This window comes from Anarhichas minor, unplaced genomic scaffold (assembly GCF_050575085.1).
Source record: "Anarhichas minor isolate MPS153535 unplaced genomic scaffold, ASM5057508v1 ptg000016l, whole genome shotgun sequence".
Lineage (NCBI taxonomy): Eukaryota > Metazoa > Chordata > Actinopteri > Perciformes > Anarhichadidae > Anarhichas > Anarhichas minor.
The window spans coordinates 4,812,758-4,838,897 of record NW_027466462.1 but is presented as its reverse complement, the minus strand read 5'-3'; the positions used below and the strand labels follow the sequence as shown (position 1 = coordinate 4,838,897).

Genomic DNA, 26,140 nt, shown 5'->3' with positions numbered 1-26,140 from the left:
CACACACACACACACACACACACACACACACACACACTCTCTGTTTCTTCTCAGCTGGTTGAAGGTTTTAATGTGGCTGTGAAAAACAGTAATTATTATAATAAACATTGCAGGTCTGAACCTCTGATTCAACAGTATTTCAATGGAAAATACGGTCTCAAGTTACATATTTACCTGACAAATGTGAGAGTGGTATCAATCTTCTCATCTAACTCTAAAGTAAATAAGTGAATTCCACTTTTCCATTACTGTCTCTCACGTCCTTTCCCACAGTGTCCTGGGTGTAAAACCTATGTGGAGAGAGAGGACCCGAGTAACCTCAACTGCACGTTTCAGACAAGCAGAAAGTTTACCATTTATGTTGGCAGTGTCTGAAGAAATGGAAGGGTGCAGCTCTGCGCTCCGACAACGATGGCTGAATTCCATTTAGCTGCTCTGATTTCAGGATCCTGTATTGTGCATGCTGGCTCTTTCTCACGGGGACACTTGAACAGAGCCATCGTTAGTGTCATTAGTGACACCTGTGCTTTTCATACTTTGGACAAGTCAAAATGTCTGCTGTGAAAAAGGCCTGTTGAACCGCTGCAAGTCCAACAAATAAGAGAACAGAATATTACATGAAGAGAGACACTGTAGTCATTACAGGAAAATAAAACACACTGACTTTAACCACTGCAGAGTGCACATCTAACATTGTGCTGCTGCATGCAGACATGTGGGACTGAAACAGTGAGGTGCTGTGTCAGTGCTTCAGTCCCACTCTTGAAGCTGCTGCTTTTCCTCCCTGCACTACAGCTGACACATTTACAATGTCTGGTATCTTACCTGGATTACTCACCTGTGTCCATTCAAGGTAAACGGTCTGCTGTGGAGCCCGAAGCTGTTTCTACTTCCTGACTGTTCCATGTTTGAGAAGCAGAGGGGGGTGTTGTGTGTCACACTATGTTCATTAATAGACAAAGATGTTGACACTCACTGAACCGGTAAAACACATCTTCAAGTTCTAACACTATTATCATGTAACAGGCTTAAACTGTGATTATTAATGATATAATACCATATTCAGAATGTTTTTTTAAATCAATGCAGGTGAGATGATTACACAGGGAACTGTGGGATTGACATTTTCAAGATGGCGTTGTCTGTTCATCATTTACACGTTTTTGTAGCCGTAGGAAGCATTTTTTCACAGGCACATACCTGTGATAATATACGTTTTTGTCAATTGATGTGTCAGTTATTTCTGTAATTCACCTGTTTGACCTTTCATGCAGAACAAACACTGATATAGAGTCAATTCGGCAGAAGATGTGTAGCCCCCTCTATAGGTCAATCCCCAAATTACGTTTAACAATGATGACTGATGACACGTTTTAAGACTGGAAAAGTGCTATTAATTCTTACACTGTTGTTTCCTGCGTACTGGAAACTAATCCATGTTCTCAATAAATTATAGACTCCATGTATGTCATGTAAAACTAGAAGGGTCCCTTTGCTTTAAGGAGAGTATTTTTAAATGATTCTATATGTGCTGAATTCATGACATTAATCTACAATATATTTAGCTTAGTTTATAATGTAATATTATTCTCATAATGGGAACAATTATTACATTATTACCCACCAGTTTGAACCAGATCAAAATCTGGTTCAAGGTTCAAGGTTCAAGGCACACCCATCATTTCTCTGTACATCAAACAGCAGACACTATTACAGGAGATTAGGTTTATATTTACACCAGGGGTGTCAAACATACGACTCCGGCCCGCCACGTCATTTTATGTGGCCCGCGAATCCGCCAGCAAAAAAAAAAAAAATATTTTTTTAATTTATTTTTTCAATATGCGTACTTCTCTGTACTTGTAAACTCGTGGACTTTTGAAACGTCATCAGTCTCAGCCCAAGTACTGTTCCAATTCAAAGTTCACATCAAGCCAAGCACGGTCCAAATGCCCGGATGTGGCTCACTCCGCTCATTTTACCGGGTATGCATCGGAGGTGACATGTCTGTACTTGGGACAGCCAAATATCCCAGAATGCATTTTGCACCAGCAACAATGGTGGAGGAGAAATCACACAACTGGAAGTTGAAACTTTCGAAATACTACTGTTGTTAAGTCACAGAAAGTAATTTTAGGATGTTTTTAGGCGAGAAGTTAGTTGTTGAAGCATCAAATCTGTGGTCGGTTTGTCAAGATTCAGCCGATTTAAAAATCTGCTCCGACGATTTCGGAGATGTGAGGTGTTGCTAGCGGGACCGGCAGTAAACCAGCACCAGGGGCTCAGTGCTCACGGTGCCCGCCTAGAACTGCCTGATCTCAGAGAGTCTTTTTGAAACTTGCCGCTGGTGTTGACGTCTCTGTAGCGTTTTCCTCGTCAGCAAAGCATACAGCAATCCGGATCTGATCCACATACATATTTATTTATATATGTATATATATATATATATATATTTAATTGTATGTATGTATGTATATATATATATATGTATATAATAATATATAATTTTTGATTTTAAATGAAAACGAAAAAAGCAGGGTTGTCATATTTAGTTTAATTGTAAAAATACTTTACAGAAATAAACCGGATTAAACTCATTAGCAAGACCAGCTGAGGTGGTGATGTCATCAAGTAAACTGCTGTTCCAATTGTCCATACTGCGTTCTCTGGATTTGGAGTCAATTTACAATTTACGTCAGCATTTCGACACCAAACACAGAGCTAAATTTAGCCTCCAAGAAAAACACAAAATTGTCCAAGAATTAAAAGGCAGACTGCAATCGCAGCAAAATACATTTACAAAAGTTAAGGCTCAGTGCATGCTAAAGGTATGTGAGCAGGTGTGCTCCGACCAGATACAGACTTTTAAAAATGTCAGTTTGTGAAGAAACACCATCGCAGACCGAGTTCAGGAACTAGCAGGCAATCTAACAACACAGCTAGCTGAAGAGACGAGCAGTTACTTGTCTTCTTCATTAGCTGTTGATGAAAGCACAGACAACACGGATACAGAGCATCTATCAGTGTTTATAAGAGGCTGAAGGCAGACTTGACCATCAGTGAGGAGCTCTTGGATGTAGCTGCCATGCGACGGGGAGGGACATTAGTGATAAAAATAGCTTTGAACAAAGTTAATGTAATAACTTGTTGTTGATGATATTTGTCTTTGATAGAGTAATGTGGGTTTCTTAACCCTAAATTAAAATGATTTATGTTGTAGTAACAGAAATGTGCTTAAATATATTTTTACATTTATATAACTGCATGTACAATATTTTTACACTTGAATAAACAATAATCAAATGTAGAGACAGCTATTTAACAATATGTTAGGAGTAGTTACATTTACACCATCTTACATTTACAACCAGCCCTTTGAGGGAAACCATGATGCTGATGTGGCCCAGAGTGAAAATGAGTTTGACACCCCTGATTTACACCAAAATCACAGCAGAGTGGTTCTTGAGCAAACTGTTAAAAGTGCAGCTCTGATGTGTTATTCTAATCCAGAGTAGGTTTAAAAATAAACCAGATGTTCCATACTTCTGTTTGTGCCCCCCTTGTCACCCATCCCACCATCTCCCTCCTCCGGGGGCAATCCTCCCCCCGGTAGCCTTAGAACTACATCAATGGTTGACATGTTCTGGATTCCACAGTCAGACAGGAAACGGTCGTCTTTCAGCCTGCAGGCTGAGGACATCAGTATCAGTTGGTCTTCTACAAAACAAACAAACACACACACAAACACGGGTTTAATAGATTTAACAACTTCATTTTAATGTTACCTGATTAGTTTCAGCATCATAACCTGTAAGTGCAAGTGGTTATTTACATGTGTAGGCCCTGATAGGTCATGTGTATAATCCAAAATTACTCTACCTCGTAAGACAATGTCATCCAGTCTCTCTATTATCTTCTCTTTCAGCTGCAGCACTGTGATGCTCATAAACTGCTCCACAGTGTCACACAGGTCCATCGTCATCATCGTCCCTCTTAAACCACGAATGAGGACTTGCACAACCATGTCTGTGGGGTTCGTCTGTGAGTTTCTGCCAGGCTGCTGTTCACTTGGTGCTAATTACAAAAGAGAGTGTGGTTGTGTTGAAAAATACTTTCACTTTAATCCTTAAATTTAAAGAAATATATATATATATATATATATATATATATATATATATATTATCAGCAAAAAATAAAAGCACTCATTTTCATGTAGCTTGAAGTGGAGCCAATTATTGTTTAAACTGTTAGTAGTGTGAAGAGCCTGCACACCATCCAAACCCAGAGGTGTTACTTTGCCAAGTGAGACCTTTGTTTCAGGACGGTGATAGCAGTGAGTTGCTGTAGAATTACAGCATCAAGTGTAAAAGTAACTCTGTAGCCAGTTATTTACTGTAGATTTACACATCAAATAATACTGCATCACTTAAAAAATGTTGTCCATGTATAGCTGTGTCTCTGAAGTGCAGCTCTGGTGTGTTATCAAAATGTGTCCCAGTACATTACTTTAATTTAGCAGACGCTTTTTCTTTAAATCAGGCACAGTTTCCATACTACGGTTTTTGCCCCCTTTGTCACCCATTTCACCAGCTCCCTCCTACGGCCATCCCCCCCCCCGTATACACTCGTGCCTGATTCCACATTCAGACATGGTACGGCCGTCTTCCAACTGTTTGCCTCACACAGAGGGAGTCAAGGCCGGGCACAGACAACATTTCTCCAAAATAAATCAACACAGATGTCATTTAGCCTATAATCCTTAAACGTTATTTTAATTCTTCCTTCTTGGACCTGCTGCAGTCAGACCACATGACTCTATATTGGCAACAGTTGAATGAGAAAACAACTTGCTGACTCACACAGAATTTGGGTTTAAAGGAACAGTGTGTAATATTTAGTGATATCTAGAGGTGAGTTGCAGATTGGAAGCAACATATGTTATTTTTAATTATTTACATTTTCATTTTAACTAAATATTGTTTCTAAAACAGCAACAGTAATGTTTAAAAAAGTCACTTTATAAACTCATTAATATCTCAGTGGAAACTAATCTAAAATGACAAAATCAATATTATTCCTGAGTGAAGTTCATAAAGAATGAAGAACACAGACATCAGTCAGTATCAGTCATTCCTCCTGTCCTCTGTCCTCCTGCTGCTTTGTCTCAGCCAGCAGAGAAGTTTCGATAGTTATGGTCTTCCCAGTCAGCTGTTTAATGAAGAGCTTCACAACAATTTCTCTGGTTTTGGTTTGAGCTGCTCCCATGATCTGAACTTTCAGCAGAATAAAACATGGAAACCACTGAGCTAAAGAATACTTTCACTTTCACCTTTAACATTAAAGAGATATACACCAGCCTTAACCTGGAAACATTTTCTATCTTACAAACCTCACATACAGCACTGATTATTATTTACTCACTCCTTTTTAGATGATTTTAAATGTCTTTGATTGTATTCATGTAAAGGGAAACTTTAATTACAAGTCACATTGAAGTGTGAATTTACAGTAAAATGCTGTGATATAAGTGATATACATTTTCACCTCTGTTACGCCCCCTGACTTAACGACGCCTCATTTTTAGAAGAGAGCTCTGTTTGTCTTTCAGGGCTGCCACGCCCCTTGCTGATCACGGAAGCACCCACACCTGAGAGTCCTCATTTCATCAGTGGAGCTGCATATCAACCCCCGGATCCAGTGTTTTTCCTCTCACTTTTGTTCTCTCTTGGCCTGTGGAGCTGTGGGTTTGCTGTTGCTGCGCCCAAGAGCATTTGTGCTGCCATACCTGGGGTTCAAACTTAGTGGAAGCTTTGTCGGGGTTCTCTGCCTTTTATTTTGTAACCAGTTAGGGAGCTCAGTATTGTTTTTCTGTTTGTTTTCCATAGGCCAGCTGACCTCTTCTTTTCCTGTTAGCGTGGGGGCTTTGTTTATTATTTTGGCCTTAGAGACCCTGATGGCCACGCTTCCTTTTTAATTGGTTTGTTTCTGTTCATCTATACCAGGGGTGGGCAAACTTTTTGGCTCGGGGGCCACATTGAGTTTTAAAATTTGACAGACGGGTCGGGCCAGTATCAGATGAATGGAGTGTTTGTGTGAACTAATATAAATTACAAGTAAAAGCCATGACCTAAAAAGTAACGTGCATTTAATTTCAGTGGGAACAGTGTTGTTGGTCACCCTTTTTAACCAGTGCGTCAACATTTGGTGTCAGTTCGGTTGTGGCAATTCTCGAAAAGATCTGAGGTGTTCATCAGTTAGCTGGGATCTTACACGGTATTTTTTTTTATCACATTAATGCATATTGTATCGTGCACTTACTCATTAAGCAGTCATTTTTGACAGTGTTTTTAGTGTAAAGGTTAATAATTGTGGTCTTTTTATCAGTTTGATTCTTTGAAGGGATCATTCAAATAGTTGACTGTCACATCTAACATAAGAGTTCTGCTCTGTAATCTATTTCCTTGTCTCTCCCCCTTGTGTCACGGTGTGGGTACATCTCACTGGCGTCAGGAAACATATCAGAATACCCTTATTTTATTGGCTAAACTGCATCACGTGATGTGATTTACAACGCATTGGTCGGTGTTTTTCCTGCACCGCTGAACAAGTGCCGTAAATGCTGGAAAGGAGCGTGAATAACTCCGCTGCATAAAGGAAAGGCCCGCGACCCACTGAAAACGGGTCCGCGACGAACCACCAGTTGAGAATCACTGGTCTACAGGATCGTGACGAGCGGTGAACAGCTGTTTGTGTGGCGTGTCTTCCGTTTCCTCCACCTACATTCCCCTGGGTCCTAAGCCCCTCCCAGTACAGCTTCTTATCACCTCTTTGCACCAATGTACATTTATAACAAATACCACACATATTACACGGTAATCAGCGTTGCATATGTGTCAAACTCTATCGGTGCATCTCCGGTCTGTCTTTGTTCATCCTGCATCGCTCTGTTCTGTTCTTTAATGTAACGTAACTGGAGCGACGGAGCCTCTCCAAGCTGTTAGCAGATTGTTGTGCTAGCAGGCTCGCTCGCGAGCTGTACCCAGCATGCAGTTCGGCGGTGAAATTTTACAAATGTACAATTATTAGTGTTACAAATTGTTTATGTGTCACAGACTGTTGTGTGCTGTTGTGTTTTTTCTCTGTTAAAGAGCGTTAGTTGTGGGTTGTTAATTGTTGTGTTATAAAGGTATGACCATGACTAGGGTTCCCTCTCAATACATATAAGACAACTAGCGCTAACCGCTGTGCATTAGCAGCAAAGAACACATTTAGCTGCCTGTTAAAAGCAGACAGCAGTTGTTTCGGCTATGCACCGGTATAATGGTGCTTGAAGAATTCATGTTATACTGGAAGTTAAAACTGGTATAGTGCCCAGCCGTAGTCTTCATTATAGTTTGGTAAATTTTGTACCAATATTTGACGGGCCGGATAAAAAAGCCCAACGGGCCGCATCCGGCCCGCGGGCCGTAGTTTGCCCATGCCTGATCTATACTGTTAATAAATGTAACAAATTGCAGCTGCCTTATCCTCTTGGTTTTTGTTCAACCTTTTTGCCAAGGTTTTCCATTACCTATTATGTTACTTTCTGTGTACCCCTAGACACACTATATAGGCCGTAACACAGTGGCTGGCCGTGTATTTTATACCTGGGCCTTCACTGCTGTCCTGCAGCTGAAACACAGCTACGGTTATTATTTGTTTCGTGTCAAAATGAAGCCAACACCTGAAGATAGAGTGCGTCTCCTCTCTGTGCTGACTGCTCCGCGAGGCGCCTGTGTGTGCTTTGGGGCGATGGAGGGGCTCACGGCAGCACCCGCTGCTCGTTCACGACAGTGCAGAACGTACGTGCTTTAACGAGTCAAAACACCAGAAAAGTCGCTAGATTTGTCACTAGTAGCTTTTGACAAAAAAAGTCGCCATGAGGGTTTGGAAAGTCGCCAGATTTAGCGAGAGAGTCGCCAAGTTGGCAACACTGGCACCTGCTAAATATATCCCCAGAGCAACATTGGACGTAACAATGGTTCCTATCACATATAAAACCAAACAAAAATCCATCTTCATAAAAGTTGTACAAATAATAATATATAAACAAGCATATTAAAGCTACTGCAGATGTAAAAACAAAAGCAGTTCACTTACCAGAGCTGCTGTTCACTATTTAGCTGCTGTTCCTCCTTTCTTTGTTAATAAAGAGTTTAATCCCACGGTTGTTCAGTACATCCGTGCGTTTTAGTTCCAGTAAGAAGTCCTTCTCGGTTGTTGGACGCCAGTGAAGACAGTCGAGCCTCCCCAGTTGTATTTCTTGAATACGTTTTAATGCGTTTGAGGGCTCAAAATGTCCACTCGACAGAGGCAGCAGATTTTGGGATTGTTACCACCCCAACATGTCAGGCTAGCCCACTGACCAACAGTGGTGTATAAAGTACCTAAAAGCCATACTTGAGTAAAAGTAAAGGTACCTTACTGGAAAATGACTCCAGTGAAAGTCATCTAGCAGAATACTACTTGAGTAAAAGTCTTAAAGTATCTGATATTTACTGTACTTAAGTATCAAAAGTAATTTTCTGATATTAAATGTACTTAAGTATTGAAAATAAAAGTACAAGTAAATGCTGTTAATAGGGTCAGAATTTTGAGAATTATGAAGTTTATTCTTTTAAGTGCTGTGGCACCATGACCAAGGACATGGAGCTGTGTTGACAATAATTGGGTTGGCTGTGATCCATCCAGGAGCAACAATGTTCAACATAATATATTGTACATAAGTATACTTTTGTATCTACTATGAACTTATCATCATAATTCTCCGAAAAGCAATATGACACTATGAAGGAGTTGTAACAGTGCGTTTATAAGTATGCTCATTCCGACTAGAGGATGTAGAGGCCAAATGCATCATATTGTGTTCAGCAAAAAATATCCACTTGATGCATCAGGTCAGTGTTTAGAGAAAGGACGCCTGTCTTGTAAACTCTTATGGGCCTGATTTGAACACAATAGGCAAAGGTTTTGCTCAAGCTGAATCTGCAATTGGGCGACTGCTACCATCATAACAACTTTAGCTAGCCCCACTTGCTACACACTTGCATGCATCTCCAACTCTGACGCAGTTCAAATCGTAATGCTGCGCTCTCGCGGCTCCTGTCAATCCTATGGTGTGGTGGCTAGCTAACGTTAAGTTAGCTAACGTTAGCCAGCTAGTGCTGCAATGATTATAGCTAAGATGACTCAAATCAACAAAATCTCAGAACTGTCAACACTTCATCAGCTCACTAACTCGCTAGCGATCTGTCTACTACACTAATTGTCTCATTTGATTTACGATAGCTAGCGAACATTAGCCTAACATACACCATGTATAGCTAAATTAGAAGATCAGACACCTGTCTCCCCCGCCAAAGATATACTCCAATCCTGTGGGAAACACTGCTAGATATCTTAACAGGTTTATGCTAATTATGATTACTAAACATTAACGTTGCGGCTCATGGGATTAATCTTAATTTACCTCAATGTGTTTCTTGGGTTGGATGGGGAGTTTTTGAATGCCAATATTTCGTTAGCTTTGGGTAAGCATAAGAGGCACTTCATCCGGTACGAAGAATCTTTCACTCCAACATAAGAAAACATTTATCGCAAATATGGCCACGGGTGTTGGATCGTCACCACCGTCGTTTGTTGCGGGAGTAGCAGGTGCTTCCATTTCTGCTTCCATCATGAAATCAGTCATTGTAGAGTGGAAGGTAGTTGCTCGCTAGCTAGCATCCTGGGCATCACTGGGAATCAAAACACCGCGGCTTTGAGAGCACTTGTTTGCAATTGCGCATTAACGTGATTAACCAATGATTTAACTTGCAAGCTAGGACCACTGATTCGCCAAACCTGCTTGCTTGCAGTCCCTGTTCCACCACAGTCCCCGATGTTGGTCTCATGATTCATTTTTTTCTAAAGATAGATTTGATTTTGTAGCGAGTAACGAAGGTTTCAGGGGAAATGTATCGGAGTAAAAGTATCAGTTTTCTTTGCAAAATGTAGTGAAGTAAAAGTAAAAGTCAACAGAAATATAAATAGTAAAGTAAAGTACAGATATCCAAAAAAACAACTTAAGTACTTCGTTACTATACACCACTGCTGACCAATCACGTACTTGTAGGCCAGCTAGCAGGCTCTGGCATGTCAAAGAATACGCCCAACATGTCAAACTAAAGATCTGATTGGTTGAACACTATGACAATCAACAATATCGTCCCCATTCACTTAAACTGCAAAGGGATTCACTTGGGGGTCTGCAGGCCTGGGGCCTCTCTTCAGACACAGAGGTGAAATCTGATTGGATAAAAGCTCTACTAAAAACAAGCTGCACTGGAAGCAGAGCAACTGAGGAAGACAGTAGTTGTGCAATGAGAAAATAAGATAATGGGAAAAATATTTTGATAAAATATAAATACATGTAGTGTATTGAAGAAAAAGTATTAAATTATAAAATAGCTATAACTTTGTGATTCTGTTTAGGCCAGCAGAGAAGGCCTTGCTGGCCCTGACGGCCCACCACTGCTGTACGTTACAATGTCACATTTCAGAGAAGTGAGCATTACTTACGTAAAGGGGACCCATTCCCAGGATTTAAGTAGCTCTGAAGTCTCCTCTTTTGTGCAGCAGGTGCAGCATCTGATTACAAACAAAAATGATTTACTGTCAAAGATTTGGAAACATTTGGTTGAATGAAATAAGAAAGGTGAACATAAACTTTGAAAAACTATCAAAAATCAAGAGTTGTTTTATGGTGAATGTGTAATATTAGGTCAAAAGTCTCTTATTGAGCAAAAGTTAATTTTGCCCAAAATGTTTTTTTTCTAAGGTGATATTTGATATCCAGCTATCTCAGATACAGGTGCATTGAAAAGTATCAAAGTATCTTGAGAAAAGAAGATCTCGCACAATGCTCTTCAGTGTTTTATACAATTAATATAACATTTATCTTAAAACGATAGATCTCCACCTACTCTGTGTGGACAGGTGTGGGACAGTTATCCTCAAAGAATATTTTCAGTAATTGCATATGTGATGAAAGAAAACATCGACCTTCTACCCTACTTTTTTTTAACTTTCTTTTCATTCTAAGTAGGACTAAAAAATCCCAAGAGTTTTAAAAAGAAGACGTGCCATGGTTTCTCATCATTCATCCTTTAGGGGACAGAGTTTGCAAATTAAATATCCAATAAACATCCAGTCCATTAAAGTAGAGAACAAGTGAACACAAGGAGTCCATAAGGAGAAATGAAAGAGATTAGCTAGCAGCAGTATTTAAATGACTTGAAACATGACATCTCATCATTTAGGTTCAAGGGTTTTGAAAATGTGTCTGATTGATGAAATATTAAATATAGAGAATGTTGGGATCTGGCGGGTTTGGTTATTAGAATGTATAGAAATGTACAATTAATTTCAATACAATTATTAACATCAATATGATTATTAACATCGATTAATATTCTTTGACCTCGTTAAATGTGCATGTAGCACCATTCACCTCAATGATACATGTATTAACTTACAAACCCCTGGACTTTAAATCAAGATTTCTGCTCACATTTAAAATATATCCATTATATCTGCGTTCTATGAGAGAATATGTTTTTCTCTGCATTACTCTTTTCTCCTCCTGTCTGATGCTTTGATGCTTAATCTCTTTTCGTCTGTACCTCATCTTTTTATTCTGTTCTTTTTCCCCTCATCTGATCATTATCAGCATCCATTTCTCCCATTTCTTTGTGTTCTACATTCACTCATTTCAGATCATCCAGTTTACTGATTTCATCCTGTTTGTTTGCAATGCATTGTGGGTCAGACCTTCTGAATAGGCTGTCAAGTGAAGCCATTTCATAATAGGATTAAGCAATGATCTGTTAATATTAGAGTCATAGCCTGAATGATTCTTTAATCCTACCTCTGTACATGAGCAGATAAACAGTCCTGGAGCTGGTGAACAATAATGTTAAAGTTATTGTTTGCATAAAACAACAGAAAGAGGACAACATACAGTCAACACTCACATTATCATTGATGAAATTAAATAAAATGTATTTTATCAAACGTACTTGTAAGAGTTGGTTTCTGCAAATGGCTGTTCTTTAACCTGCACCATTCAACAAAAACAATTTCAACAAATTTACATTTAATGTCTGATCTTTCTGTTGGTATGTTTTGAATGTGTCCTAATGGAATAGATGAATTAAATGAATCCTCACCTTGTAGACGTCAGTGTCATTAAACTCGTACCAGGTGTTGTCCTCGTTGGACAGGACGGTGGCCGTGTAATGTTCACCTCTTAGACTGCCAATGTGATTCACCATCGCATACAGTTCATACGTCTTGTTCTGCAATGAAGAACACAGTCAGGTACATAGAAGTCATTTAAAATCAATTAAAAAGGACCACCATTAAAAGTTACTTCTCCTTACATTTCTCTGTAATTCACGTGGCACTTCCACACAGCGGTCTGATTTGAAATATGTCCCGGTGTTGTAGTCAAAGTCAAATCTCTTCAGGAGAAGAGTCAAAACCTGAGGAGATACCACCATCTCACACTCCTAAATGATACAGGAAATATTATTAAACATCATTTTTGATCTCAGTAATGTAAACAAACATAACATTTTCATTTGATTCTTGTATTAAATTTGGTCCACTTACAGTTTGTGTTTTAATTTTGAGGTCAAACTCACACTTTCTGCCTCTGTTTTCTTTTCACAGTCGTTGCAGTACACCAGGTTTCTTCCATTGAATGATTTAGACTGGAAAATCCTTTCAAAGCTGCTTTCCTGTAAAAACACAAATGTTGCAATGAATTCCAAATGAGATGAACGAGCTCACATCACTTAAAGTTATTAGTAGAACTCTGAACTTTGGCTGCTCACCACGCTGTAGGATGAGTCATGGGTGTCATTCAGTGACAGTGGAAGAGTCCAGAATGGATTTGTCTCTTCAATGATTTTGTGGCCTCTGGAGCATTTTCTTGTGTCTCTCAGCGCTCCTTGGAAAACCTACAAATAGAAGTATCACGTATTACAGCTTTCTAATTAGTTCACCTGTAAATACCTGTAGAGATTTCATCAGTGCTCACCTCAGAGGCCTGTGGGCTGATCTTACGTAAAATCATCTCCAGGCATTCAGCTGCATCCTGTTGTTCATAAACTGAAAAGGCAAACATAAATATAATTATAATGTATTAATTTCATCAAAACATCTTTAATTTATAACTGATAATCAAGTTGTATTTCAGTTCATCTTACTATTTTGGATCCCAAATGCTGTTGTGATCGTTTCTGTTCCACATGTTGCTTCCTTCAGGCCTTCAAAGATATTTGTAAGATGAAGATCCATTTGTTTGGCTCTTGGATCCAACCTTATTGAAGAGAGTTTCTCAGTGAATAGTGACTGTCTGCCATCTGTGTTAATATGCTCACTGATGGAGTTTTGCAACTTTGAAACACCCACATTCTCCCAATTATTAGTTATTAGTTTACACTGTGTTTAGTTCACATTTAAATGTGTCTCCTTGAACTTCTATTGTCGACAGATGAAAGCAGCTGTTTCTAACCTGTCGTGGATCTCTGTTGTCATGGAGAGAACCTGCAGGACACTGTTGAGGTAACATGTGGCGCCCTGATTATACAGACCATAATGACGTCTCTGTGTCAGAGTCACTAAAAGGAAAGAAAAACACAGTGTCATTAGGTCATCACTATTCATTTATAATACATAATTTAATTATAGCTGATCATTTGAAAACAAAATGTTCATATTTGATGACATACAGTATATTATTGTTATAGAGCTCATCAATGTGATTTATAATAGACACACTGATTCTTTCCATATATAGTCGTGACAGTCGGCCACATCTTCATGTAGGTAAAGAAGGATCATGAGGTATTCACCTGACCAGCAACATCTTTGAAAATATTATAACACTTCATTGCTCCGTATATATTGTTCTTTATGCAGCAGATGTAATGTCTGATGTTCAAAAAATAATACAAAATAAACTATAAATAAACTTAGTTACTATCAAGATGGAACAATTGGCCCCTTACTGTGCAAAATCTAAATCTGAAAGAACAAAACTATTTTTAAGAAACTCTAATAGTATTAGTACTAATAATATATATATATATATATAGGCCTATATATAAAAAGACACAAAAAGACATAAAAAGTACAGTACATCTTACCTGGAGAGGGCAACATTTTGTCGATAGACTGTAGACTATTGGTCAAGAACTCCATTTTGATTCCTTTTAAACGACAGTCTCAGTCCGCTGCTTCACTGTTGACTGCAGAGGAGTTGACAATTACTTGTCGACAATAAATCAGTCGCACCTGTTTTGGAAACAAACACACAAATGCAGAAACACTTTGAGCTCACCTTCCGTTTTAAAACTCACAATTTCAAGACATTCCCGATAGTAGGTCAACTTTCCTGTTCGTTGACACGAACGCGCAGTGTCTCTGTCTCCAGTAACCCTCGGTGTATACTTTCTCTTTCGTTAGTCACAAACCTATGAAATGCTGCATTCAGGGTGTGTCGGAAATACATTTGTATTTAAGGAGACGGTTCACATGACTGACAAGGAAATGAAACAATATTGCACAAAAGGCTCTTTGTGGAAATTAAAGTAAAATAAATCGAAATCTACGAAAAAGCTTGTCCTCTGTCTTCTCTCTGCTTTACGGGAGGACGTGAACGCAGCATATGCTCTGTCTGATGCACCTTTACTATCTGTGGATCATCTATGGTTATCCATAGAGATGTTTCTTTATTAAGGAATCCTTAAAGGCACACCACGTGTGTGTAGTGCATTTTGATATTTGTTAAATGTGTTTAGATTCCGCCATAAAGATGTGCAGCCTATTGCTAATATAGTATTGAATTATTCAATTTACCGATTAGACAATTTAAAGAACTGATTTTATGCTTGGGATTATTTATGTCACTTATTCTGTTGTAAACCACTAGAGCCCTTGCATTGTCCCATGGTGGACCCTGTTCATCATATGAGACTTCTTGCCTGTATTTGATGCCTTGTTGATGTGGCCTCAGTGTGGGCTTTAATATCTGCACACTTAATCAAAGACGAGGCTTAAAGGCAGAACTTTTCTTTATTTGGTAGAACAGCAGCAGCATTTATTTGTTTAAACATGGCAGTATTAAAAGGAGCATTGCAATAAAACAGTGATGCTTTTAAAATGTGTAAACAGCAGCAGGGGGGAGTTGGTCTCGGTCAAGCTGTCAGTCCTCCAGGAACCTTCACCACCATATGGATGACGGACATGTGCTGGATCCCAAATTCAGACAGCAGCACCTCGTTTCCATCCAGCATCTTGTCTGTGAAGATCAGCCGCAGAGCCTCCTCTCCTACGCGCACACACACACACACACACACACACACACACACAGATAGAGAGACATAATTAAACATAAAGAACCACATTCAAAGAGATATATCATTTAAATACAAGTTTCCTTTCTATGTAAACTTCAAATATACATTCTTTGCCTTATAACTAACACTAGGAATCTGTTTCTTCTCGGAAGAATCCCGGTTTTAATCTGGACGACATTATCAAATCACCAGTGGGAACTATGTAACTTACTCAAGTATTATAATTAAATACAACTTTGAGGTATTTTGAGTGGTTTTGGTGCTACTTTATACTACTTTATGGTGTACAGCCAGTAGGCTATAGGAGCACAACATTTCTCACAAAATTGAACATTACAATTCTGCTCATATGTACATGCATAATGATGAAATTACTTTAATAGGCTACATCTTGCTGTCAATGAAAAATGTTGAATGCAGGATTTCTGTACTACTTTTCCTCTAGTAAACAAGAGTACTTTGTACTTTCACCACTGCGAACTAAGTCTTTGCTTTGTAAGATGAAGAACCGCCCCCCCCCCCCCCCCCAAAAAAAACACATTAACTCCTTAAGATCTCCTGACCAAAAAAACAACACGAAACCAGAATGCAAAAGCTCCTTCGTCGACTAAACGTTTGTCTAACTTCAAAGGAAGCGTACAGGTGGACTTCAGTTACCTGCGGTCTCCGGAAGTCTCTCGGCTATCTTTCCCTTCAGCTGCAGCACCGTCATGCTCTTAAACTGCTCATCCGTGTTGCACAGGTCGATCATCATCTTCTCCCCCCTCAGCCCGTGCACAACGACCTGGTAGATTTTTCCCATTTTTGTGAGGTTTTTAGTGTGTGCGTGAGTTGCTGCGCTGCTTTCGGATCCGCTGCTCAGATATAATGACCCTTCAGGGCGTTGATCTCAGGGATCTGACGTGAGAGGAGCCGAGGATACTTTCACTTTCGTCCCAACAGTGCAACACAATACACAAGTAGCAGACAGAATATATAAAAACAATGAGAGTATATAACCGTGCCAGAGATGAAGTAGTAGCTACTCATGATTCCAACCATTAATACTAAATTATCATCATCATTAACAATAACACCAACTTCTTCAGTGCCAGCTGCTTAAGTGTTGTTGTCTAACAGGTTGTGCAAGTGACGTCTATAGTTGTGTGTGCTTTCCCGACTGCACTCAAACGCTTCATGCCAACAGCATCCACACACAAAAAAAGACCCCTCACCACTTGCACATTTTGGACACTGGAGTTTGTCTCCATCATTAAAGCCTGAGCAGCATTTCCATTCTACAGCCTAAAAAAAAACAACTATATTTCGATGCAGTTCTTTATTCAGTTTCGCTATCTGGTGTTGATAACTGGGAATCACCTGATACTCCAGCTGCAGGGTTTGACATCTGCCCAAAGTAATGCTTGTTTACCAGCTTTTCCTCATTGTAAAGTGATACGTCATGTACAGAAAGGCATAAACCAAAGGCTGTGCACAGTGTGCGTAAATAAAATAAGGTCATTCAAATGGAATGCAAGTAATAGAAGGGGAATCCAGATCTGCAATCCTGCATTCACGTGACTTCTTGTAAATGCCGAAAGGGGGAAAGTGAAAGTAAAAAGAAGTAAATGAATGTGACACAGCAGTCAACCTCCTTCACCTCCTCTTACTGCGCAACCAGAGAAGCAGTTTTGTCGACGGGGAGCTGAAACAAAAATGACTACTCAGGAGGAGAAAAGATACAACCCCAAAGACACCACTCTGAAGTTTGTCAACAGACCAGATGATCTGGATCCATTCCGTAAGCACCAATAAATAAATAAATGATATTGTCGAATATGTGCAAGATCTTCTTGATTCATATTTTGCGGTGCGTTTATTGGTTATCGTAATTAATCAACTTAACTAATTGCACGTGTTATATTCTACTTTGTTTGTATGTAAACATAGATCCGGATGCGAAGCTTTAATTATTATCTTAATTTGTTTTCCTCCGCGTTGGATGCGACTGTAATGGTGAGTTCAATGTCCGCTCTTGTTGTTGTGCTCCCCAGCACCAGAGGAGGGAGACAAGTGTCTCCGAGCAGAGATGTCCTGCGGTCATGCCGTCACCCCGGAGTCTCTCACCGCGTGGTGCCGCAGCCTGCTGGATCAGGTACTTTCCACCATCTCATTGACAGAGCACAGAGGTGCGTTTTCACTCCATGTCAGAGGAGTTTTCAAACTGTCTCCGAACTTATTTCCTCCACTACCATTCACCGGCAATAACACAGAGCCCATGTTGACAACTTATTTAACTACTTTTTGACACATATTCCCTTCAAATTAACAGAGGAACACTGGCTTCCTCATATCACTTTCATGCAAAAGTGTATTTTCCTCAGTGTGTACGTGTGACCTTTGTCCAGACTGGATGTCGTCGGCTTATTATACTGAATTACACCTTTCTTAAATTTCACTCCCAGACAGTTTTTACCACATCTTTGACTGACAATATAACATGTGTCCTTTCAATTTCAGGGCCAGTACAAATTTAAGTGCCCTGCTTTAAAGAAAGGCACATTACAGAAGTGTGATGAAGAGTGGTCTTATCAAGAGGTGCGCAGACTGGCAGTGCTGACCCCCGCAGAGATGCAGTACTTTGAGCAGAACATTGCACGTCTGGCTGCCACAGAGTACTGTGAATTTAAAACAGTAAGTGTCACCGGTGTCGTCTCCACCTTCAGCAAATTACAGACTGATTTACTTATGAGTTCAGCACAGATTGTTTGTTTCTACATCCAGCAATCACGCAGATGGAGGTAACAGAAAAAAATCCACAGAAGAGTTTGAGAAGTTTGATGCCACGCCAGTCATGATATATATATATACACGAGCACATTTAAACCAGATACCTGGCTTGTAAAAATAGCAGAAAAATTACCCTATTAAAATTTTTACTCTTCAGTGTTTGTTAAGATTGAACAAAATATATACATTTAAATTGGTGAGGTTTACAGGTGCAGGAAGGCAGATGTTGTTACAGTTGGTCAGAGCCTTGTTAGCTGTTTCCCCCTGCTTCCAGTCTCCATGCTAAGCTAAGCTAAAGGGGTGTTGTCTCAAGTTACATATTTACCTGACAAATGTGAGAGTGGTATCAATCTTCTCATCTAACTCTAAAGCAAATAAGTGAATTCCACTTTTCCATTACTGTCTCTCACGTCCTTTCCCACAGTGTCCTGGGTGTAAAACCTATGTGGAGAGAGAGGACCCGAGTAACCTCAACGTGCAGTGCACAGTCTGCACATCAGACAAGCAGAAAGTTTACAATTTCTGCTGGCAGTGTCTGAAGAAATGGAAGGGTGCAGCTCCACGCTCCGACCGCTGCGACAACGACGGCTGCGTCAACCACGACCTCGAGCTCCTCAGGACCTGCAGGACTGCCGTCCTCGATCAGGTGCAGGGGGTCGACGCGTGCCCCTCCATCCGGGCCTGTCCCACCTGCGGTCAGAAGGTGGAGCACGACAAAACGGGCTGCAAGAACATCATCTGCCCTCGCTGCCAGGTTGAGTTCTGCTTCGTGTGTCTGAAGTTCACTCCTAAGTGCCTGGAGACGAGCTCCTACTTCATCGCCTGCAGTGATGGCGTAGCTCCCAGACAAACCTCCATGCCTGTGTGGCACAGAAACTAAGAGCGAATGTGCACACGGTCACTGCTCATGATGCGTCTTACTGCCTTCTCCTGTCACACTATATGCTGTTCTTCCACTGTTGGATTTTATTCTAAGATTCTATTTGCAACTGAAGCTCAAAGTCTAGACTGAGCTTATTTGTTCTATAACATTGTGAGCATTAAACATATCTACTGCATTTCTCGCGATGTCGTAAAAGGCTGGTTTGTGACGCTGCCACTGAAAGTTAGTACTGATCTCTGTTCATGGTTCATCATTGATAACTGTATCAAGTAATAAACTTTACCCTTTAAATAATGCAGAGCGTCTATTTGATGTCAAACAGGTGGATGCATGTGAATACATTTCCTCTATGTTCCTCGATGTGAAAAAGTCAAATTACCAGTATTTTTAGTGGCAATTTACAGTAAACTACTGGCTATACTTAGTTCCATTACTTGTTAAGTTTATATTGTGATTCTACAACAGCATACTGCTCCATCACAGCAACCTGACGGGCATTTTACTGTAACATCCTGTCTCGTCATCTGAATGTGAACAAGAAGACAAGGAGAAAGTTTACCAGTTCTAGCTGGTGTCTGAAGCCGTGGAAAGTTGCAGCTGCATCAACCCACGACCATGAGCTTCTCAAGAACTCCCTCTGGTGGAGGGGGTCGGCACGTGTCCCTTGATCTGGGCCTGTCCCACCTGTGGTCATAGGGTAACAACATCATCTCAGACCCCAAGATCACAAAAGTAAATTACTTAATTTGCCAGAAAATAAACTACAGCTGACACATTTACAATGTCTGGTATCTTACCTGGATTACTCACCTGTGTCCACTCAAGGTAAACGGTCTGCTGTGGAGCCCGAAGCTGTTTCTACTTCCTGACTGTTCCATGTTTGAGAAGCAGAGGGGGGTGTTGTGTGTCACGCTGTGTTCATTAATAGACAAAGATGTTGACACTCACTGAACCGTTAAAACATATCTTCAAGTTCTAACACTGTTATCACGCAACAGGCTTAAACTGTGTTAATTGATGATATAATACTGTGTGAATGTATTTTGAAATCAATGCAGGTGAGGCGATTACACATTTAAAGCGTTTATTGTCAGTAACTGGAAGGCAAAGCAAACTGGATTATTGCAAATCATTTGTGTAAACTGGTTAATAGTTTGCAGCCATGTCAGTTGGTTACACATCATTTAATACAACAGTAAAAGAAAAATAAACAACATTTTGCTGACGTGACGTTGAGAACATTTAGCAGTTCATCTGTGTGCCTTCTTGTGGTGTCTGGTAGGAGGTCCTCAGGATTAATCCTTGTGGAGACGACTCTGCTGCTGCTGGTTGAGGAAGTGGAGGTGTCTCTGATTTCACTTCTCCAGCTGATGTCTGATCCCTGACTTCAGTCGTTAACATGGAGTTGTACTGGAAACTAATCCATGTTCTCAATAAATTATAGACTCCATGTATGTCATGTAAAACTAGAAGGGTCCCTTTGCTTTAAGGAGAGTCTTTTTAAATGATTATACTATGTGCTGAATTCATTACATTATTCTGCAATATATTTAGCTTACTTTAATGCAATATTATCTCATAATGGGGAAACATATTACATTATTACACCAGTTTGAACCAGATTAAAAGCTTGTTCAAGGCACACCCTTCTACTTTCTCTGTACATCAAACAGCAGACACTATTACAGGAGATTAGGTTTCTATTTACACCAAAATCACAGCACAGTGGTTCTTGAGCAAACGGTTAAAAGTGCAGCTCTGGTGTCTTATTATAATCCAGAGTAGGTTTAAAAGAGAAAGAGCCTTTCCATACTTCTGTTCGTGCCCCCCTTGTCACCCATTCCACCATCTGCCTTCTCCGGATCAAATCCTCAGAGGAGCTGTAGCCCCATCCATTGATACATCCAACAATAACACTGAGACTGATGAAAATGAAAAGTAGTTACAGATTTTTTAAATAAATATTGAAACACTGATATGAACACATTAGACTCTCTGACCTACGTAAATAATGACAGCTCTGGTGTGTTATCGAAATGTGTCCCAGTAGAGAACAGATTTATCCAGAGTAGGTTTACAAATTAGACAATATTTCCATACTTCGGTTTTTGCCCCCTTTGTCACCCATTCCACCAGCTCCCTCATCAGGAACCTGTCCCCCCCCCCCCAAATCCTTAGTACCAAGTACATGGTTGACTCGTGCCTGATTCCATATTCAAACAGGGTACGGCCGTCTTCCAGCTGTTTGCCTGAAAGGATCAGTCGCTGTTGGTCTTCTACCACACACACACACACACACACGCACACACGCGCACACACACACACACGCACACACACGGAGTCAAAGCCGGGCACTGACAACATTTCTCCAAAATAAATCAACAGAGATGTCATTTAGCCTAAAATCCTTCAAACGTTATTTTAATTCTTCCTTCTTGGACCTGCTGCAGTCAGACCACATGACTCTATATTGGCAACAGTTGAAAGAGAAAAAAACTCGCTGACTCGCACGGAATTTAGGTTTAAAGGAACAGTGTGTAATATTTAGTGATATCTAGTGATGAGTTGCAGATTGGAAGGAACATAAGTTATTTATATTTTAATTATTACTAAATATTGTCTCTAAATCAGCAACAGTAATGTTTAAAACAGCAAAATCATTTTATAAACTCATTAATATCTCACTGGGAACTAATCTAAAATGAATATTATTCCTGAGTGAAGTGCATAAAGAATGAAGAACACAGACATCAGTCAGTATCAGTCATTCCTCCTCTGTCCTCCTGCTGCTTTGTCTCAGCCAGCAGAGAAGTTTACAAGAACAAACTAAGATCAACAGACTAAACACAGACAGCTTTGGTTTCAGCTCGTTTGTGTAAACATAGCGGTGGTGGATGTGAGACTGCAGAGAGAGCCGGTTGAATTAGGTTTCTCTTTTGTTTACATGTTCATGGTTGTTGATGTATTGATAAAATATTGGCTTTTTACTCCTGAATGTTTTATTGCACAGTAACGAGGGAGTGATCTTTACTTCTCCTGGTTCACTTCTCTGTCTCCACTGCAGCCTCTTTGCTCGCTGACGCTTCGTGTCTGTGTGTGTGTGTGTGTGTGTCTATGTGTGTGTGTGTGTGTTTATGTGTGTGTGAGTAAGTGTAGTTGGAGGAGCAGAGTAATGAATGTCAGTTTCTGGATGCTGTCGCTGACGACACCCCAGAGAGTAAGTGTTGTGTACGATTCAATGCATTAAGTTTTTCCTCCTCACTCGTGCTGGAGACCTTCAGGATCATGAAGATCAACTGGAGGAGTCAACCTGGACCAGCAGGGAGATCTAGTGGTGATTGTTGTCATTGTAATGAGCTAATTTAATGGTTTGAGAGCCGCCAGCGAGCTGCTGCAGAGGGGCAGCTGTCAGCAGAGATACAGCAGGGGAAAAGAGCGCACGTTTTCTCATCTTCCTCTCAGAATTATGGATTTATTTAGAACAAAACAAGAGTTGCTGATCATGTGAACAGTGAAAAGGCTAGCGTACTAATGGTTTTGGTGGGTTTATTTAGTTTCTGTCCAGTGTGAATTAAGTATTATATTTGTATATCATCACCTGTAATGTCTCGGTTTTTGTCATGATGGGACTACGGATATAAATTTGCATTTTTGCAAACTCCGGCATGTTTACATCTTGTATTTTATACTGATGTTCATTAATGTGCTCTGTCCCTATCAAATGATTAAATAATTAATAAATAAGTGTCAGTTAAGCTTTAGTTCGGAGAAATAAACAAACTTGAGCATTAGCCTCTAGTCTAACCTGCAGACCTCAGAGTCAGGTTTCAACCGTGAACGTGTTTAGATGCTAAACCAAAGTGATTCTAACCAACCTGGGATTCCCAATGTATCCTTTAGCCTGCGCTTCAGATGCTCCACCCGGCAGCTCTTGAACTCATCTTCATCCAGACAGAATGTATTGGTTTGCCCACGATTATCTTTAATGAAGAGCATTTTTGTGACGGGCTGAGTCCCTAAGTGAATGGTTAACTCGTGCTGGATTCCACAGTCAGACAGCTTAGCAGCATCTTTCAGCACGCACCATTTGAAGATCAGTTCCTGGGAACCATCTACATCACACAGAGACAGAGAGACAGAGAGAGAGAGAGAGAGAGAGAGAGAGAGAGAGAGGGGGAGAGAGAGAGAGAGAGTTTGGGAACAGTGTGTAATATTTAGTGATATCTAGAGGTGAGTTGCAGATTGGAAGCAACATAAGTTATTTTCAGTTATTTATATTTTAATTATAACTAAATATTGTCTCTAAAACAGCAACAGTAATGTTTAAAACAGCAAAGTCACTTTATAAACTCATTAATATCTCAGTGGAAACTAATCTAAAATGAATATTATTCCTGAGTGAAGTGCATAAAGAATGAAGAACACAGACATCAGTCAGTATCAGTCATTCCTCCTGTCCTCTGTCCTCCTGCTGCTTTGTCTCAGCCAGCAGAGAAGTTTACAAGAACAAACTAAGATCAACAGACTAAACACAGACAGCTTTGGTTTCAGCTCGTTTGTAAAAGAAAAAGCTTTTGGCTTTTTTCTTGAATTTAGCTCTCCATAAATTGATCCTTGGAGCAAAGACGTTTGAAAACGCGCAACTTTTACTTTGAAGGAGAGCTGTCTCTGTTTCCGACTCTCGACTTCCGTTACTCGATTTTCATTATCAAAGTTGGATAATGACACAAGCTGATGTTTTGGTGCGCAGAATTACATTGCACGTGTTTATTCAATGCGACAATAACGCAGACAACGCGTTAACCGCGTTTACGTAGCATCGGCTATCGAACTCACACGTAGCAGAACACACGCGCATTAACACAAGTAGACCAATGACATGAATACTCCTAAACTGACAATATTCATTATACAACGTGAACAATGGCAAATGAATTATACTTCGTGCACGGACCGTAACGCATCTGTTTTTGTTACCTGTGGACTACGAATGTAAATTAGCATTTTTGCTAACGCCGGCATGTTTACATCTTGTATTTTATACTGATGTTTATTTAGGTGCTCTGTCCCTCAAAGAAATAAATCATGAATAAATCATAGACATTTTGTGAGTTTATTTGTTCATATATCAGTCGTAGCGGATTCACTGCTCGCGCACAATGCATCCTGGTACATGTAGGCTCTAAAGTGCCATGAAGGGTGGGTCTGCAGCAGGAGAGATCAGCTTTCTCAGTCAGTAGCTCCAGCACGCACTGGAGAATCTGTCTTCAGTGGACTACATTTACCATCTGCACTGATTGGATGTAACATCAAATGGTTGTGAATTCTCCCTTTAATGTTAACAGTATGATTAATGCATTATAGCCTTTAGTCTAACCTGTAGACCTCAGTGTATAGTTTCAATCATGAACGTGTTTAGATGCTAAACCAAAGTCAGAGTTCGAGAGCCTCTTAAACTGTGGGAATTACCGCCTTTGACCCACCTTACTAAAAAGTCAGCCGGTTTCAATTATGAACAAAAGTATTTAATCCTACTGAATCTAATACAATTACACAGTGAGGCACATTAATTACAGTATCTATAGATATATATATATTCTCTGCGCAGAGAAGCATCTCACCCACATCCCAGCCTGGGAGCACAGCTGTTCCCACCTTGAGACAAGAGCAGAGAGTGATTCTCTGCCAGCACTTCCTGATCACAATTTGATATCCCCTCCCCTCTTGTCAATTTTAGTTCCTATTGGCTAACTCCAGCTGGCTCCTCTGTCTCTCTCAGTCAGCTAGAACCCTCTGGCTCGGGTGATGCTCCGTCTGCGTCCGCTGAAATTGCCTGTCTATAAATCTCTGACTTTCCCTGTGCTATTCTTTACAGTTTAATACATTCAATGACTGTCTTTTATGGCTTAACACTTCTATGATAAACATTATATATAAAGATAAGGATTTGCAACTTTTGGCAAAAACTTCACACGTTTTACAAGCATAGCTGGTACTCCCCAAGTACGTGCTATCATATTATTCTTCCACCTGTAAGAGGTGCTACTAATTCTACGAAGAAACATTTCTAACTACAAATTCTAAAACACTCCTACAATTAGGAATCTTCTAAATATGTATTCCAAAACACTTCTAATTATGATTTCTTAATTATGAATCATTAAACACTTCTATTATAATTTCGTAAAGCACAGTTCTAAACACATATTTCCTACAGATATAGTATTTTGGTGTAGAACTACTATATATGTTGAATTGTGATTTTTACAGTCAAATTCCCATCAGATTACTGTGATACAGCAGTATGTTTTAGAATTACAGTATAAACTATACAAGCAATGCAACCATTGAAATATGCTATGAATGCAACTTAGTAGCCAGAAATTTACACTTGAAATATTGTAAAATAATAAATGTATCTTTTTTATCATTCATATCCATTAACCCTTAATGGACCTAAAAAAACAAACAAACATTAAATTCAAAATAAATAGGACAACAACATTTCACACATTTATTTAGCAGAGTAATCAGTGGTAGAATGTAAATTAACTCGAGTACTGTATTTAAGTACGACGCTGGATGATATGGGTCTTATCCATCAGAGGTCCAGCTCTCTGGATGAAAACAAAGAGTCCCGAGTCCTGAGGAGCTTGGTGGTGAGGCTGAGGAGGTGACAGGAATCAGCTCCAAAAGGCCTTTTTCACAGAGGACATTTTCACTCGTCACATTAGGAAAATCACAGGTGTGAATGTCTAAATGAACGATGGCTGAATTCCATTTAGCTGCTCTGATTTCAGGATCCTGTATTGTGCATGCTGGCTCTCTCTCACGGGGACACTTGAACAGAACAGAGCCATCGTTAGTGTCATTAGTGACACCTGTGCTTTTCATACTTTGGACAAGTCAAAATGTCTGCTGTGAAAAAGGCCTGTTGAACCGCTGCAAGTCCAACAAATAAGAGAACAGAATATTACATGAAGAAAGACACTGTAGTCATTACAGGAAAATAAAACACACACTGACTTTAACCACTGCAGAG

The 26,140-nt window shown here is 39.9% G+C and overlaps 3 protein-coding genes and 1 long non-coding RNA gene across 6 annotated transcripts in view; 1 reads left to right on the top strand and 3 right to left on the bottom strand.

The window, feature by feature from the left end:
• Positions 1-2,539: 2,539 nt before the first annotated feature.
• Positions 2,540-26,140, bottom strand: part of LOC142950945 (uncharacterized) — a 53,703-nt gene continuing 30,102 nt past the window's right edge. For all 3 annotated transcript variants that reach the window (XM_076092645.1, XM_076092647.1, XM_076092646.1), the window contains 12 exons: positions 13,601-13,706; positions 13,293-13,405; positions 13,124-13,194; positions 12,918-13,043; positions 12,726-12,821; positions 12,462-12,590; positions 12,249-12,377; positions 12,099-12,136; positions 11,948-11,979; positions 10,600-10,668; positions 3,880-4,074; positions 2,540-3,717 (listed from right to left, as the gene is read on the bottom strand). In XM_076092645.1, the coding sequence (XP_075948760.1) occupies positions 3,518-3,717; positions 3,880-4,074; positions 10,600-10,668; positions 11,948-11,979; positions 12,099-12,136; positions 12,249-12,377; positions 12,462-12,590; positions 12,726-12,821; positions 12,918-13,043; positions 13,124-13,194; positions 13,293-13,405; positions 13,601-13,706 (1,304 nt within the window). In that variant the 3' untranslated portion in view covers positions 2,540-3,517. The remainder of the gene's footprint in view (positions 3,718-3,879; positions 4,075-10,599; positions 10,669-11,947; positions 11,980-12,098; positions 12,137-12,248; positions 12,378-12,461; positions 12,591-12,725; positions 12,822-12,917; positions 13,044-13,123; positions 13,195-13,292; positions 13,406-13,600; positions 13,707-26,140) is intronic.
• On the bottom strand, positions 15,144-16,331 carry LOC142950949 (uncharacterized). Its single transcript, XM_076092658.1, has 2 exons — positions 16,104-16,331; positions 15,144-15,418 (listed from the first exon to the last, which is right to left on the bottom strand). The coding sequence occupies exons 1-2, from the start codon at positions 16,246-16,248 to the stop codon at positions 15,285-15,287; spliced, it is 279 nt and encodes a 92-aa protein (XP_075948773.1). The 5' UTR covers positions 16,249-16,331; the 3' UTR covers positions 15,144-15,284.
• Positions 17,044-19,392, top strand: LOC142950948 (E3 ubiquitin-protein ligase DDB_G0292642-like). The gene is made up of 4 exons (XM_076092657.1): positions 17,044-17,226; positions 17,480-17,580; positions 17,946-18,119; positions 18,640-19,392. Exons 1-4 carry the CDS (start codon positions 17,142-17,144, stop codon positions 19,093-19,095), a joined length of 816 nt encoding a protein of 271 aa, XP_075948772.1. The 5' UTR covers positions 17,044-17,141; the 3' UTR covers positions 19,096-19,392.
• On the bottom strand, positions 20,166-24,949 carry LOC142950951 (uncharacterized). Its single transcript, XR_012954540.1, has 3 exons — positions 24,720-24,949; positions 22,974-23,210; positions 20,166-21,374 (listed from the first exon to the last, which is right to left on the bottom strand). It is a non-coding gene; the product is annotated as an uncharacterized LOC142950951 (long non-coding RNA).